A 14,431-nucleotide genomic window follows, 5' to 3' on the forward strand; every position below is an offset into this window, starting at 1 on the left:
AAAGTGGCAGTGGGGTTCATAAATATATTTACTTTTTCTGCTTTTAGAGACAAAAATTTTAAGTGCAAGGAATGATGATGCCAGAAAAGGATGACCATATTTGATGTGGCAACTCCAGTGTCTAGATATTTCTCTAAATTCATTTTTCATCTGTCTTTGCTTGGGGACAGTTTGTTCTTAACACAATATTTTACCTATAAATACTGCAGTGTCTGCTAAGATAAAAACTGTCTTTTATAAAGAGTATATTATCTTTGGGTAAGGCCATAAGGGGCCCAGTTGCTCTGAACTAATTAAAAGCCGACGAGGAACAAAAGATTATTAGAATCTATAATTTGGTAGCATTCTGTTTTTCCTGGACATACCATTTTGTCAGGCTGCCAGTTCAGTTTTTAAAAAATAGTACTTTATTGAAGTGAAATTCATTTAACATAAAATTAACCATTTTAAAATGAATGATTCAGTGGCATTTTGTACATTAGCCGTATTGTGCAGCTACCAATTCTGTAATATTTCAAATGTTTTTATCACCCCTAAAGGGAATCCCATACCCTTGATACACATCCTTGCCAACACTTGTTGTTTTCCACTCTTTCGATTATAACCAGCATGATGGGTGTGAAACGGCACCTCCCTTGCATTTTGAGTTGCATTTCCCTTAATGGCTGAAGACACCGAGCATCTTCATGTAGTCGTTAGCCATTTGTATTTCTTCTTCGGAGAAATGTCTACTCGAGTCCATTTTCCGTTTTTTAAATTGAGTTGTCTTTTAGTTGTTGAGCTATGTAAGTGTTCTTTATGTATTATGCATACTGTATGACCCTTATCAGGTATATAGTTTACGAATATTTCTCCCATTTTTTAGGTTGTCTTTTTTACTTTCTTGATACTCCTTTGATAGACAAAAGTTTTAAAGTGTGAAGTTTGATTTACCTAATTTTTCTTTTGTTGCCATACTACTGGTGTCATATCTAAGAATCCATTGCCAAATCCAAGGGGTCATGAAGATTTTCCTGTCTTCTAGGAGTTTTGTGTGGAGAAGGCAATGGCAACCCACTCCAATACTCTTGCCTGGAAAATCCCATGGATGGAGGACCCTGGTGGGCTGCTGTCTCTGGGGCTGCACAGAGTCGGACATGACTGAAGCGACTTAGCAGCAGCAGCAGTGTAATTATATGGTTTTTGGCTCCTATATCATTGATCCATTTTGATATAGGTTTTGTATATAGTATGAGGTATGGGTTCAACTTCATTCTTTTGCATGTAGGTATTCAGTTTTCCCAATATCATTTGTTGAAGAGACTCTTCTTTTCCCACTAAATTGTCCTGGCACCCTGGTTGAAAAGTCAGTTGGTCATGGATGTGTGAGTTTATTTCTTTCTGCTCAGTTCTGTCATGCCATTTAGTTTTGTATGGGCTGAGTTTCTTGTTTTTCTCCCTTTGATAACAGGATCATGGGGTTGATAGCAGCATTTTCCAGAACCCTAAAAAGCTTCACCTAACTATTGGGATGTTGGTGCTTTTGAGTGAGCAAGAGATCCAGCAGACGTGTGAGATGCTACAGCAGTGTAAAGAGGAATTCATTGAGTGAGTAATCCAGAGGAGTGGGAAGGGTGGTTGCCCTGTACTGGTCTTTTTCTTTGGTATCATAGACTTGTTTTTGGCTTAGGGAACTGGGTGACATGGGAACAAGATTTATTGATTGGCCCATTTGTAACACTTAACATTGGATTTCTTGTGTGAAAGGTTTAAAGTGGATTTAAAGCATATATTTACAAATTTGTATGGAAAGGCTCTACCTTAAATTTTGCTAATTCACTAAGGAGTTTTTATTCTTTAACAGGACATCCCATTCCTTTGTCAAAAAAGAAATTCTCTTCATTATCTGTATGAGTGTATTAGTTTTCTGTGCTGCTGTAATACATTACTGCAAGATTGGTATCTTAAAAAGACACAAATTTATAATCTATAGTTCTGTGGGGCAGAAGTCTGATACAGGATTTACTGAGCTATTATCAAGTTACTGTCAGGGTTGTGTTCCTTTCTGGAGGCTGCAGGGGAGAATCTGTTTGCTTGTCTTTGAAGTCCTGTTTTTAGAGGCCACCACATTCCTTGGTTAGTAGCCTCCTTCCTCCTTCAGCACTAACAACGTTGCATCTGTTTGGCCCTCCGTCTGTTGTCACATCTCTCTCTCTGGCCATAGCAGGTACAGGTTGTCTGCTTTTAAAGATGCGTGTGATTTAATTTTCTGCAGGTAATGCAGAAAAATCTCCCCAGCTCAAATTCCTTAGCCTTAATCACATCTGCAAAACTGTCTTTGCTGTCTTTGAACTAGTGTATTTACAAATCCAAAGAGTAGAACACGGGCATCTTTGGAGGCTCTTACTATGTTTACCACAGTTACTCAGACATTATAAGATGGTACCCTAGGAGAGTCTTCATTGTATTTCAGAAAGGCAGAAGACTTTTTCTTTTTTTTCAAATACAGGTAATTTTGTTTGAGTCAATAAGGATACCAAAAACTATCCAAGCAGTCTGGACAGGGAGAACATTGCTGTGCTGATGGCTGACTTCTTATTCTTTTTTACTGTAATATTTTAACTTGTATGTAAATCTGACCTAACAGCTCTGTTTCAAAGGATCATCTCTCCCCACTGACCCCTTCCTATACTCTTTTCACATAAGATTGATGCAGAACAAGAGCAATTTGAAAATTTACTCACTTGAACAATTTTATTTTATGCAGTTATAAAATACAGTTCAGTTCAGTTACTCAGTCGTGTCTGACTCTTTGCGACCCAATGAATCGCAGCACGCCGGGCCTCCCTGTCCATCACCAACTCCCGGAGTCTACTCGAACTCATATCCATCAGTCGGTGATGCCATCCAGCCATCTCATCCTCTGTTGTCCCCTTCTCCTCCTGCCCCCCAATCCCTCCCAGCATCAAGGTCTTTTCCAATGAGTGAACTCTTCGCATGAGGTGGCCAAAGTATTGGAGTTTTAGCTTTAGCATCAGTCCTTCCAGTGAACACCCAGCACTGATTTCCTTTAGAATAGACTGGTTGGACCTCCTTGCAGTCCAAGGGACTCTCAAGACTCTTCTCCAACACCACAGTTCAAAAGCATCAATTCTTCGGTGCTCAGCTTTCTTCACTGTCCAACTTTCACATCCATAATGACCACTGGGAAAACCATAGCCTTGACTAGACGGACCTTTGTTGGCAAAGTAATGTCTCTGCTTTTGAATATGCTATCTAGGTTGGTCATAACTTTCTTTCGAAGGAATAAGCGTCTTTTAATTTCATGGCTACAGTCACCATCTGCAGTGATTTTGGAGCCCCCCAAAATAAAGTCTGACACTGTTTCCACTGTTTCCCAATCTGTCTGCCATGAAGTGATGGGACCAGATGCCATGATCTTAGTTTTCTGAATGTTGAGCTTTAAGCCAACATTTTCCCTCTCCTCTTTCACTTTCATCAAGAGGCTTTTTAGTTCCTTCACTTTCTTCCATAAGAGTGGTGTCATCTGCATATCTGAGGTTATTGATATTTCTCCTGGCAATCTTGATTCCAGCTTGTGCTTTTTCCAGCTCAGTGTTTCTCATGATGTGCTCTGCATATAAGTTAAATAAGCAGGGTGACAATATACAGCCTTGACGTACTCCTTTTCCTATTTGGAACCAGTCTGTTGTTCCACGTCCAGTTCTAACTGTTGCTTCCTGACCTGCATACAGGTTTCTCAAGAGGCAGGTCAGGTGGTCTGGTATTCCCATCTCTTTCAGAATTTTCCACAGTTTATTGTGATCCACACAGTCAAAGTCTTTGGCAGAGTCAATAAAGCAGAAATAGATGTTTTTTTGGAACTTTCTTACTTTTTTGATGATCCACACATCGGATGGTGGCAATTTGATCTCTGGTTCCTCTGCCTTTTCTAAAACCAGCTTGAACATCTGGAAGTTTACGGTTTACGTATTGCTGAAGCCTGACTTGGAGAATTTTGACATTACTTTACTAGCGTGTGAGATGAGTGCAATTGTGCGGTAATTTGAGCATTCTTTGGTATTGCCTTTCTTCGGGATTGGAATGAAAACTGACCTTTTCCAGTCCTGTGGCCACTGCTGAGTTTTCCAAATGTGCTGGCATATTGAGTGCAGCACTTTCACAGCATCACCTTTCAAGATTTGAAATAGCTGAACTGGAATTCCATCACCTCCACCAGCATTGTTTGTAGTGATGCTTTCTAAGGCCCACTTGACTTCACATTCCAGGATATCTGGCTCTAGGTGAGTGATCACACCATCGTGATTATCTTGGTTGTGAAGATCTTTTTTGTACATTTCTTCTGTGTGTTCTTGCCACCTCTTCTCAATATCTTCTGCTTCCGTTAGGTCCCTACCATTTCTGTCCTTTATTGAGCCCATCTTTCCATGAAATGTTCCCTTGGTATCTCTAATTTTCTTGAAGAGATGTCTAGTCTTTCCCATTCTATTGTTTTCCTCTATTTCTTTGCATTGATCTCTGAGGAAGGCTTTCTTATCTCTCCTTGCTATTCTTTGGAACTCTGCATTCAGATGCTTATATCTTTCCTTTTCTCCTTTGCTTTTCACTTCCCTACTTTTCACAGCTATTTGTAAGGCCTCCTCAGACAGCCATTTTTCTTTTTTGCATTTCTTTTTCATGGGGATGGTCTTGATCCCTGTCTCCTTGGTCCATAGTTCATCAGGCACTCTGTCTATCTAATCTAGTCCCTTAAATCTATTTCTCACTTCCGTTGTATAATCATAAGGGATTTGATTTAGGTCATACCTGAATGGTCTAGTGGTTTTCCCTACTTTCTTCAATTTACGTCTGAATTTGGCAATAAGGAGTTCATGATCTGAGCCACAGTCAGCTCCCACTCTTTTTTTTTGCTGACTGTATAGAGCTTCTCCATCTTTGGCTGCAAAGAATACAATCAATCTGATTTTGGTGTTGACCATCCGATGATGTCCATGTGTAGAGTCTTCTCTTGTGTTGTTGGAAGAGAGTGTTTGCTATGAGCAGTGTGTTCTCTTGGCAAAACTCTATTACTTTGCCCTGCTTCATTCTCTACTCCAAGGCCAAATTTGTCTGTTACTCCAGGTGTTTCTTGACTTCCTACTTTCACATTCCAGTCCCCTGTAATGAAAAGGACATCTTTTTTGGGTGTTAGTTCTAAAAGGTCTTGCAGGTCTTCATAGAATCGTTCAACTTCAGCTTCTTCAGCATTACTGGTTGGAGCATAGGCTTGGATTACCGTGATATTGAGTGGTTTGCCTCGGAAACAAACAGAGATCATGAAATACAGGTCCCATCCTATTCTGACGTGGTCTTGTAGAAATGGGCTACCTGATTCATTGGGTAAAACAAGATAAAATGTTGTATATATAAGGAGATCCAACCAGTCCATCCTAAAGAAAATCAGTCCTGAATATTCATTGGAAGGACTGTTGCTGAAGCTGAAATTCCAGTACTTTGGCCACCTGATGCGAAGAACTGACTCATTTGAAAAGACCCTGATGCTGAGAAAGATTGAAGGCAGGAAGAGAAGGGCATGACAGAGGATGAGATAGCTGGATGGCATCACTGACTCAATGGACATGAGTTTGAGTGAACTCAGGGAGTTGGCGATGGACAGGGAGATCTTGCGTTCTGCAGTCCATGGGGTTGCAAAGAGTCGGACATGACTGAGCCACTGAACTGAACTGATATTGTGTATGAAACTGTAATACAGAGACTTATCTGTCAGCCAGTTCTCATTTTTTCTATTAATTATTTTGAAGACAAAGTATTTTTCTTGAACAAAATCATAAGCTGATCAGGTTTGCAGCTACCTGTTCTTTCTGAATTTCAAACAGCAAGGAATACTTTGTCTTGTTGTTTACTCAGTGATGGAAATAACTATTTTCTCTTGTATTTAGATATTTATAGTCTTGCATAAAATAAAACTTTATGCTTTACTTTATGAAGCAGAGCCACTTTACCTTGTTTAAGATAAAATACTTCTGATACTTTAACTTCCCAGATTACTTTTTGTTAAATAGAACTGGAAGCAGCTGCAATTTTTGGCTGCCATTAGGATAATCCTGCTAAGAAAAAAATTAAAGGCAGATAAAACATTTGTTTAAAGAAGTATTTGTTTTTTTTAACTTTATGAAAATCAGGTCACAGGATTTTAACCATGGAAGCTTTATCCTGAGCTATGTGAGGATTTAGCTGAGTTCTTCCCTTTATGTCTGTTGGTGCCTTTTGTGACTAAATGCCAAATCTGAACCCTTTAAGCATGTCAGGGTTGGTGTGCATAGGGAATGAAGAGCATCCTTAATAGTTACTAAGAATTTTTGACATGACAGGATGAAAACAGTAATTGTAGATTTTCAAATTCAGCAAAGCTTTTGAAATAGGACACATTACCCTGCCAAAAATCTGCAGTGCAGGCAAAAATTTTTTGAAGATGCTCTTTTCAAAAAGCTGAAAAGATTTGAAACCAACAAGTAAAGCAAGCCTTTCCAGCTGCCTTCTCTTACCTTCTCTGCCACATACACTTGTTTAAAAAGTATATAGTGCAAAATTAATTTACCTGATTGGCTAGGGGGACGATAATCAGTATTGGTTGTTTGTCTCGATATGCCTGATTTTCCTAAAAGAAAGAAAAGTGAAAGTGAAGTCACTCAGTCGTGTCCAACTCTTTGGGACCCCATGGACTCTAGCCTACCAGGCTTCTCCATCCATGGGATTTTCCAGGCAAGAGTACTGGAGTGGGCTGCCATTTCCTTCTCCAGGGGATCTTCCTGACCCAGGGATCGAACCCTGGTCTCCTGCATTGCAGACAGATGCTTTACTGTCTGAGCCACCAGGGAAGCCTGAGTACTTCTAACAAAGCCCTGGTGTAAATTGCATCATCTACCTTCTTTTTCTTGACTGTTCTTGACCTTTGATCTCAATCTTTGCACTTGGTATGCTTCGAGAAAATGTCAGTAAATAATGGCATTTCTAACTTGAGCCTTTTATGATGTAAAGATTTCAAATTAAAATATAAAAATGGAAAACATTGGGAATGAATTTGTGGTTGTTCAGGCACTCAGTCATGTCCTACTCTTTTCGACCCCATGGACTGAAGCACATCAGGCTTCCCTGTCCTTCACCATCTCTTGGAGCTTACTCAAACTCATGTCCATTGAGTCAGTGATGCCATCTAACCATCTGGTCCTCTGTTGTCCCCTTCTGCCTTCAGTTTTTCACATAACATGCTGTAGCTTAATTTGATGGCTTTTTAAATTGAGGTATTAAATAAATGTGGCTGTATTGGAATTTAATTAAAACTATAGTGATATATAAATATTCTAAAGAAATGGGTGGTTGAACATTTATTTCAAATTTGGGGGTGATAATTGAGTTTAAGGGATGTTACTTGGCTAGTAATAGAATTTTGATTTCAGTTCTTAAGCTTGAGGCTCATGTAGCTGTGTAGATTTCAGATGAATTATTCACAGTGTTCAGTAAGTACTGATGCTCAAATATGTCCCTTGTGACTTTTCTTTGTGAGATGTGAAACATAAACAGTGCAGTGGTTCTGAGTATACAATCTGACAAATATGCAGCTTTTCTTAGCTCCTGTATCACTCAACTCATACCTGAATGTTCCCAGTAGGCCTGAAGTAAAACCAAATAAGTTAAAAAGGGAGGAGAATGAGGAGAGAAGAAAAGGAAAAATACCCATGGGCAAATGTTCCTGATTATTGCCTTGGATGTGTCTCCATTGTAAAGTGTGCTCACTGGTGTCCCAGGTGGAATAGTTTGGTCACCAGGACAAAGAGCATTTATCAGTGTTTTTCTTTACTGCTCTTTGATTCTCTCTCTTGATAAATCCTAGAGTTACGTTGACAGAGTTTCTGTTTCAGCTCGTAAGGCAGACTTTGGATCCTGTTCCAGTGTTTTGTTTTTGGTACCCCGTCTAATTCCGAGGGTTTTAGGTCATTTAGAGTGAGGACGTATATACAAAAGAAATGTTAAAGTCAGACAGATTAGAAATCAGAAAGATGGAATGGGAAGAAAATTCTATCGAGAAACTGAGGTAAGATAATAATTGTGCTAGAACATAAAAATTTAGTGCAGTTTTCAAGTGTCAGTATACTTGAACTAAATTCTAAAAAGGAACACACCAGTTATTATAGTTCTTATCTGATAAAAAGAAGCATAACAATTTTAGGGGAGAGAATCCTTTTCTGGCTCTCAGTCCAAGAAAAATTTGTGTAAATCTTAGCATAAAGAACCCAAGAATGATGATGGTCAGTGTCTTTAATGGGAGTTTTGGAGAAGATAAAAAAAACATTGTTCATATGGGTGTGACATGAAATTGAGGGTGTAACGTTAAGTATAACCTGGTACAAGTTTTTTAGTGGGAAACTAAACCAATGGTATGGTGCTTTCTGATGGTCTAACTATGCAGAGTTGGAGCTGAAAAAATGTAGAGGAATGTATACTTAGTATTAAACTTTTTTTTTTTCCCTGAAAGCAGTTTTGTTGACTGCACTTGAATGGATTGAATGGCAGTCTTTCATATTGAATTCTCTGGCTATTAGTAGGAATGAAGATACACTGTACTACTGATTGAAGCTAAAGTCTTCAATCAGGTGATATTTCGGAGTTTGGCTTGTGTTTTCGAATATCCCACTTATTGGAGGTGGTTATAGAGTGATTGAGGCTGTTATTTTTTCATTCAAGTGACTGTCTGAAATAGTTGGGTTATTTAGTTTCTTAGGAAAATTCTGGTCTTGTAAAATAATAATGGCCTTAATGTTTTAGGGGAGTCTATCGTTAGGATTCCTAAGAATCTCCCTGGGCCTCAATTAAATATCAGTAAGACTTTTTTGTTTTTCTTTATTTGGAATTATCTTTTGATTAATCCTAACATCCTGTTGTCTTTGAGCCAGTACCACATTTTATTCAATGATAATATAGGCATGTGTCCATAATCACAAAACTGTCAAGAACATCTTCTCCATTTATGGTGGAACATCATCAGAGATTCATGAAGTACTCACTTTACATAAGGCACTGTTCCAGGTGCTGGGGATATGGGAATGGAAAATATGAATAGAGTCCTTGGCCTCGCGAGGCTTGGAGAAGGCTGTGTAGTGAGCTGATTTTTAGCTGGGTTTTGGGTTGGCACAGCTATTTTCTAGTTGAAGTATAAGTCTGTTTAAGGGGTCTGTGAAGAAAGCAAGATGGTGGGTTTTATTTAACAGGAGAGCAATACATGTTAGCTTTATAAAAGCCCCAAATTGTAGATAAACAAGATGTCCCTTGTAGTATTGTTACCTAAAGATAATTACTGTCAGCACTTTGGAGCATATGTCCCTATACTTTTTTGTATTCATATATGTATTTTTTCTTTACAGTGTTTTGCTTACAGTAAAATGCATGGCTCTTAAGTGTAGTTGATAAATTTTAATAAATGTATACACCCATGTAACCTCACCCAAATCACCATGTAGAATATTGCCATCACCCTAGGATGTTCCTTCATCTCTTTTTCAGTAAATTCACTTCTTCCAGAAGTACCTGCTGTGCTCATTTCTATGATCATAGATTAAATGTGCTTGTTCTTTAATATCATATAAATAGGATCATTAAGCACGTATACTTTTATGTTTGGCTTCTTTTTCATGTATGTGCAGTATATATACTTCTTGTATTTGGCTTCTTTTGCATGTATTTTTTTATTTTAACTTTTTACTGAATAATACATTTACATGGTTCAAAAAATTTTTAAGTACAAAGGATATGTGTTAAAGGGTTTCCTTCCCACTGCTATCCCACCAAGCAGTCTGATATCTAAAGGCAACAGATTTTAGCAGTTTCTTTGTGTTATATCAGTTCAGAGAGTTTGCATATGTACAAGCATATATATGTGTGTGTGTATGTGTATATATATGTATTTAATGTATATGTTTAATTTTTCTTATCTCCATCCTTGGTGGCTTCTCTGGTAGCTCAGATGATAAAGAATCTGCTTGCAATGCAGGAGATTTGAGTTCGATCCCTGACTTGGGAAGATACCCTGGAGAAGGAAATGGTAACCCATTCCAGTATTCCTGACTGGAAAATCCCATGGACAGAGGAGTCTGGAGGGCTACAGTCCATGGGGTCGCAAAGAGTCCGACGTGACTGAGTGACTAACACTTCTGCTTTCCATCCTTTGTACAAATAATGAAACTGATTAAATATTTCATCAGGGGTTGAAAAATGGTGATATTCTGATTCTAGTTTTACTTCTGCATTTATCTGTTGGAATTCTTCTGAAAGAACCTTATTGGCTGTGGTTGGATATGTGCCTGAATTTATGATTATTTAGGCAAGGAGTTCAATTGCTTGGGCAAAGTGTTTCTATTCTTGAAGACTTTTTATAAATATTGCCAAATTGCTCTTAAAGATGTGTTACCAATTTGCACCTTCACTGTTGTTACATGAATAAAATACTGTTTGCAATTTGTAGAAATAATGAGGTAAAAACTGGTGTTTTGCCGAATGTTTTGCTTTGTTTTAGGTTTGAAGGATTCATTAACAAACCACTCATTACACACAAACAAACAATTTTAACTTCTAATAGAAGATTATTTAACTTAATTTCAATATACAGTCATTGGGGAAAAAAAGAAATAGAAACAAGAGAGAGAAGTTGCAGAGAGTATACATCACCAAATTGAGCTGACACCTACACCCAGACTTGAACCCTTCTTGGAAATACCTCATTAACAGCAATCTGGAGTCTCAATTGGAAAAGGGCCCTGGGCCATTCATCTACTCAGTGGGCGAGATTTTGAATTGCAGTTTGGGGGGCTCCCATTTATAATCCCAGGCCACAAACTGGTATCATCGTCAGCTTGTGTGCAAAAATGCAGCTGTGGTTTTACTTTTACGATGCTGATTGTTTCATCTTGTGAGTCACCAAATTTCGTTAGACTCCAGTGGGGTTAGCCAGGCCTCCAGGGGCTTGAAAAATTCCAAGATCCACTCCCTTTCTTATATAAAGTGCCACTTGACTTACTGGTAACGATTGGTGTGTTCACAAGCAGGCACATAGTCCAGGCAGGGCCCAGACAAGGTCAGAAGTTGGTTGGAGGCCTCTTGCCTACTTCTGAAGCCTGAACAAGACCACCTCCGTTTTAATTTCCCTATACAGCTGGAGAGGTGGGCAGTGCAGTAAATGTCTTTGTCAGTCAGAACTGTCATCACTTGGCCTTTCATTAGACATATCTTAGATATGCTATTAATAATAAACTGATGTTGGAAAAGATATGGTGTGACTTTGGGAATACTTGTGGTTCTAGTTTGTGTTCATTAAACATGTATCAGTTTGAAATTAGAAGGACAGTTAAATCATGTTAGTTAAATAAAAAAGCCCCAACAACTTCATTTTTGTAATATTTGACTCTGTATATTTACCATGTTTCAAAATATAATAGCCCTCTTAGCTTAAAAAATTATGAAAATGTAATGTTTTTTCCTTTGCAGTGACATTTCAGGGGGCAAACCCCTGGAAGTAGAGATGGCAGGGATAGAATACATGAATGATGATCCTGGCATGGTGGATGTTCTTTATGCCAAAGTCCATATGAAAGATGGCTCCAACAGGTATGTTTCTGAAATATTCCTTTGTTTTAATCAAGAGGTGCCTCAAAGCATTCTTGGAAGTTCAGGTAGTTTTGATTCCTTTTCTTTGAATCTTATTATTTTAAGGAGTGTATTTCTTATTCTGAAATAGTAAGTTAATACTTTGCAAGAGGAATTTGTTGTTGGAAGAAGTATGAGACTTTTAGTTTGGTAATTATTGAATTACTTGGATGGTGGATATTGATAGTAGCAATCTAGTTTTTATGGAACTCAGTACTTCCTTCATGTTTTCTACGATAATAGAAGAATGGCATACTAGGATGGTAGTTTCAAAAGTGACATAATGCAGATCTAATGAATAAAAGGGCAAAACAGGGCTGTAACACAAATTACATAGGAATATTAAGATTGAATTAATATAAAATTCCTAGATCAGTGCTTGGCACTTGCTAACATCATACATTAAAAATGGTTGCTGCTTTTAATTTTTGTTACTGCTGCTGCTAAGTCACTTCAGTCGTATCCGACTCTGTGCGACCCCAGAGACGGCAGCCCACCAGGCTCTGCTGTCCCCGGGATTCTCCAGGCAAGAACACTGGAGTGGGTTGCCATTTCCTTCTCCAGTGCATGAAAGTGAAAAGTGAAAGTGAAGTCGCTCAGTCGTGTCCGACTATCGCGACCCCATAGACTGCAGCCTACCAGGCTCCTCTGTCCATGGGATTTTCCAGGCAAGAATACTGGAGTGGGGTTCCATTGCCTTCTCCAAATTTTTTTTGTTTTTGTTTTTTTGTTACTACCGCACCTTAATCCCTATTAGAGATTCTCAGTGTGCAACCCATGCTATTTCTGAGGCCATTTTCAGTGTTAGTGCTATTTTTTAGCCTATGCAAGGCCTTTGGTGAGCAAAGGAGCCCATCTTGAATCGGAAGTTTGTTTTTGTGTGGCCTTTTCACTGGGACAGGATAAAATAGAGCTCATACTGAACTAAAAATCCTCTAGAGAAAATCTATATCTCTAGGCAGGCCTCCAAATTGCTTTCCTGGAGGGTCTGTTGTAAAGTTTCGCTTATCTCAATTTGAATTAATAATCTCAGTTGTCTCCTCTTTCAGTTCCAATGAAAGTGAATTTTGAGTTAATGGAAGAAAAAAAGGGTACAGAATCAGTTTTGTATGTGTGATGAATGTCAATTATATCACAGGAAAACTGGAGAAAAAAGTACACTGATATCACTACTAATTTCATTAAAATCTCTAAGTATGGGAAGCTGTCCAGCTCATGATAGCAGATACATGTTTTCCAAAATTCTTGTTTTCACTTGAAAGCTTGAATTTTGTTATTGGGGAAAAAAAATATGGGTAATTGTTTTCCATGAAGTTCTTTTTTGAGAAAATGTCTGCCAAAAAGCTAAGTCTGAATAACCATAATTTGTCTGTCAGTTGTTCTTTGAAGCAAAAATGGTGTTCTGTGGACAAAGAGGCTAGTTGAGCTATAAATCTAACAAGCTTGCAGATGCCTTTCCTACAGGCAGCCATATAGTCTCATATACAGTCCAAGTGATTTACACATCCTGCTAATTTCATCACACAGAATACTGAAAAGACACCTACTCAAGGTCTGAGATTCAATAAAATTGATCAATTTAATTTTAATGGGTCTGACTTTGTGCTTAGATTGTTTTATCTCTATTTTATCTTCACAACATTTATATAAAATAAATACTTTTATTATACCCATTTTATAGATCAGGGTGGTTCAGAGAGCTTAAATAACTTGGCTAAGGAACACATAGATAGCAAAACCTTGCTCTGAATTCCTGCGGTTTTTAGTGTGTGTATGCTCGGCTGAGTAGAATAAACTGTGTTCCAATTCTTATTCCTAAAATAAAATAGAAAATTGTGACCTACATTTCTTTGGAAAGTGGTAAATTTCATATAATAAAATTAATCATTTTAACTGTTTTAAAGGGTATAATTGAGTGGCATCAAGTACATTAATAGCATTGTGCAACCATCACCACTGTCTAGTTCTAGAACATTTTTATCACCCCAGAAGGAAATCCTAGACCCATTAAGCAGTCACTGTCTGTTTCTCCCTTCCCCCATATTTCCCTCTTCCCAGCCCCAGCCTCTGGCAGCTGCTAGTCTAGTGACTCTGTGGACTTGCCTATTCTGTATATTTCCAAATGAACCATACAGTATGTGGCCTTTTGTGTCTGGCTTCTTTCAGTGTATGTTTTCAATATTCATCCATATTATTGCATGTATTAGTACTTATTCCTTTTTATGGGTAAATAATATTCCATTGTATGAAAGGATACCACATTTTGTTTATTCATCAGTTGATGGGCATTTGGGTCTGTTTCCACCTTTTGGCTATTGTGAATAGAGCTGTTTTCAGTTCTTTGGGGCTGACTCACTTTTAAAAATGTTTTAAAGTCATGTTTCTTATTTCCTTGATAAACCTTGTAATTTTACAGAACATCACAGTGACTCAGCCCAACCTCTGTCATTTCCTTATTCTCTGTTTCAAGTCTTAATTTTTGTCAATACCTTACTGTTGTGAGACTAAAATCTGTGATAGCGTATAGTTAGGCAGTTAACATGAAGCTATATGGAAAATTTACATGGATACAGTGTTTCATTAAATAAAATAGTGAATTTTTCCTAATCTAGGGCTTCAAGTCTGTTTTACCATACATATAATATCATAGACTGCACAGTTCTGGTTTACCCTATTTGAGGTGGCTCCCAGGGAAGGGAGGGTGTTCATTAAGTAAGGGTAATGAAATCATTATTTT

At 38.0% G+C, this 14,431-nt stretch overlaps 1 protein-coding gene across 2 annotated transcripts in view; it reads left to right on the forward strand.

Moving 5' to 3' along the window:
• ASCC1 (activating signal cointegrator 1 complex subunit 1) overlaps positions 1-14,431 on the forward strand; it is a 115,480-nt gene that overhangs the window by 40,987 nt on the left and 60,062 nt on the right. For both annotated transcript variants that reach the window (XM_005699171.3, XM_005699172.3), the window contains exons 6-7: positions 1,451-1,587; positions 11,536-11,655. In XM_005699171.3, coding sequence (XP_005699228.1) covers positions 1,451-1,587; positions 11,536-11,655 — 257 coding nt within the window. The remainder of the gene's footprint in view (positions 1-1,450; positions 1,588-11,535; positions 11,656-14,431) is intronic.

This window comes from Capra hircus, chromosome 28 (assembly GCF_001704415.2).
Source record: "Capra hircus breed San Clemente chromosome 28, ASM170441v1, whole genome shotgun sequence".
Taxonomy (NCBI): domain Eukaryota; kingdom Metazoa; phylum Chordata; class Mammalia; order Artiodactyla; family Bovidae; genus Capra; species Capra hircus.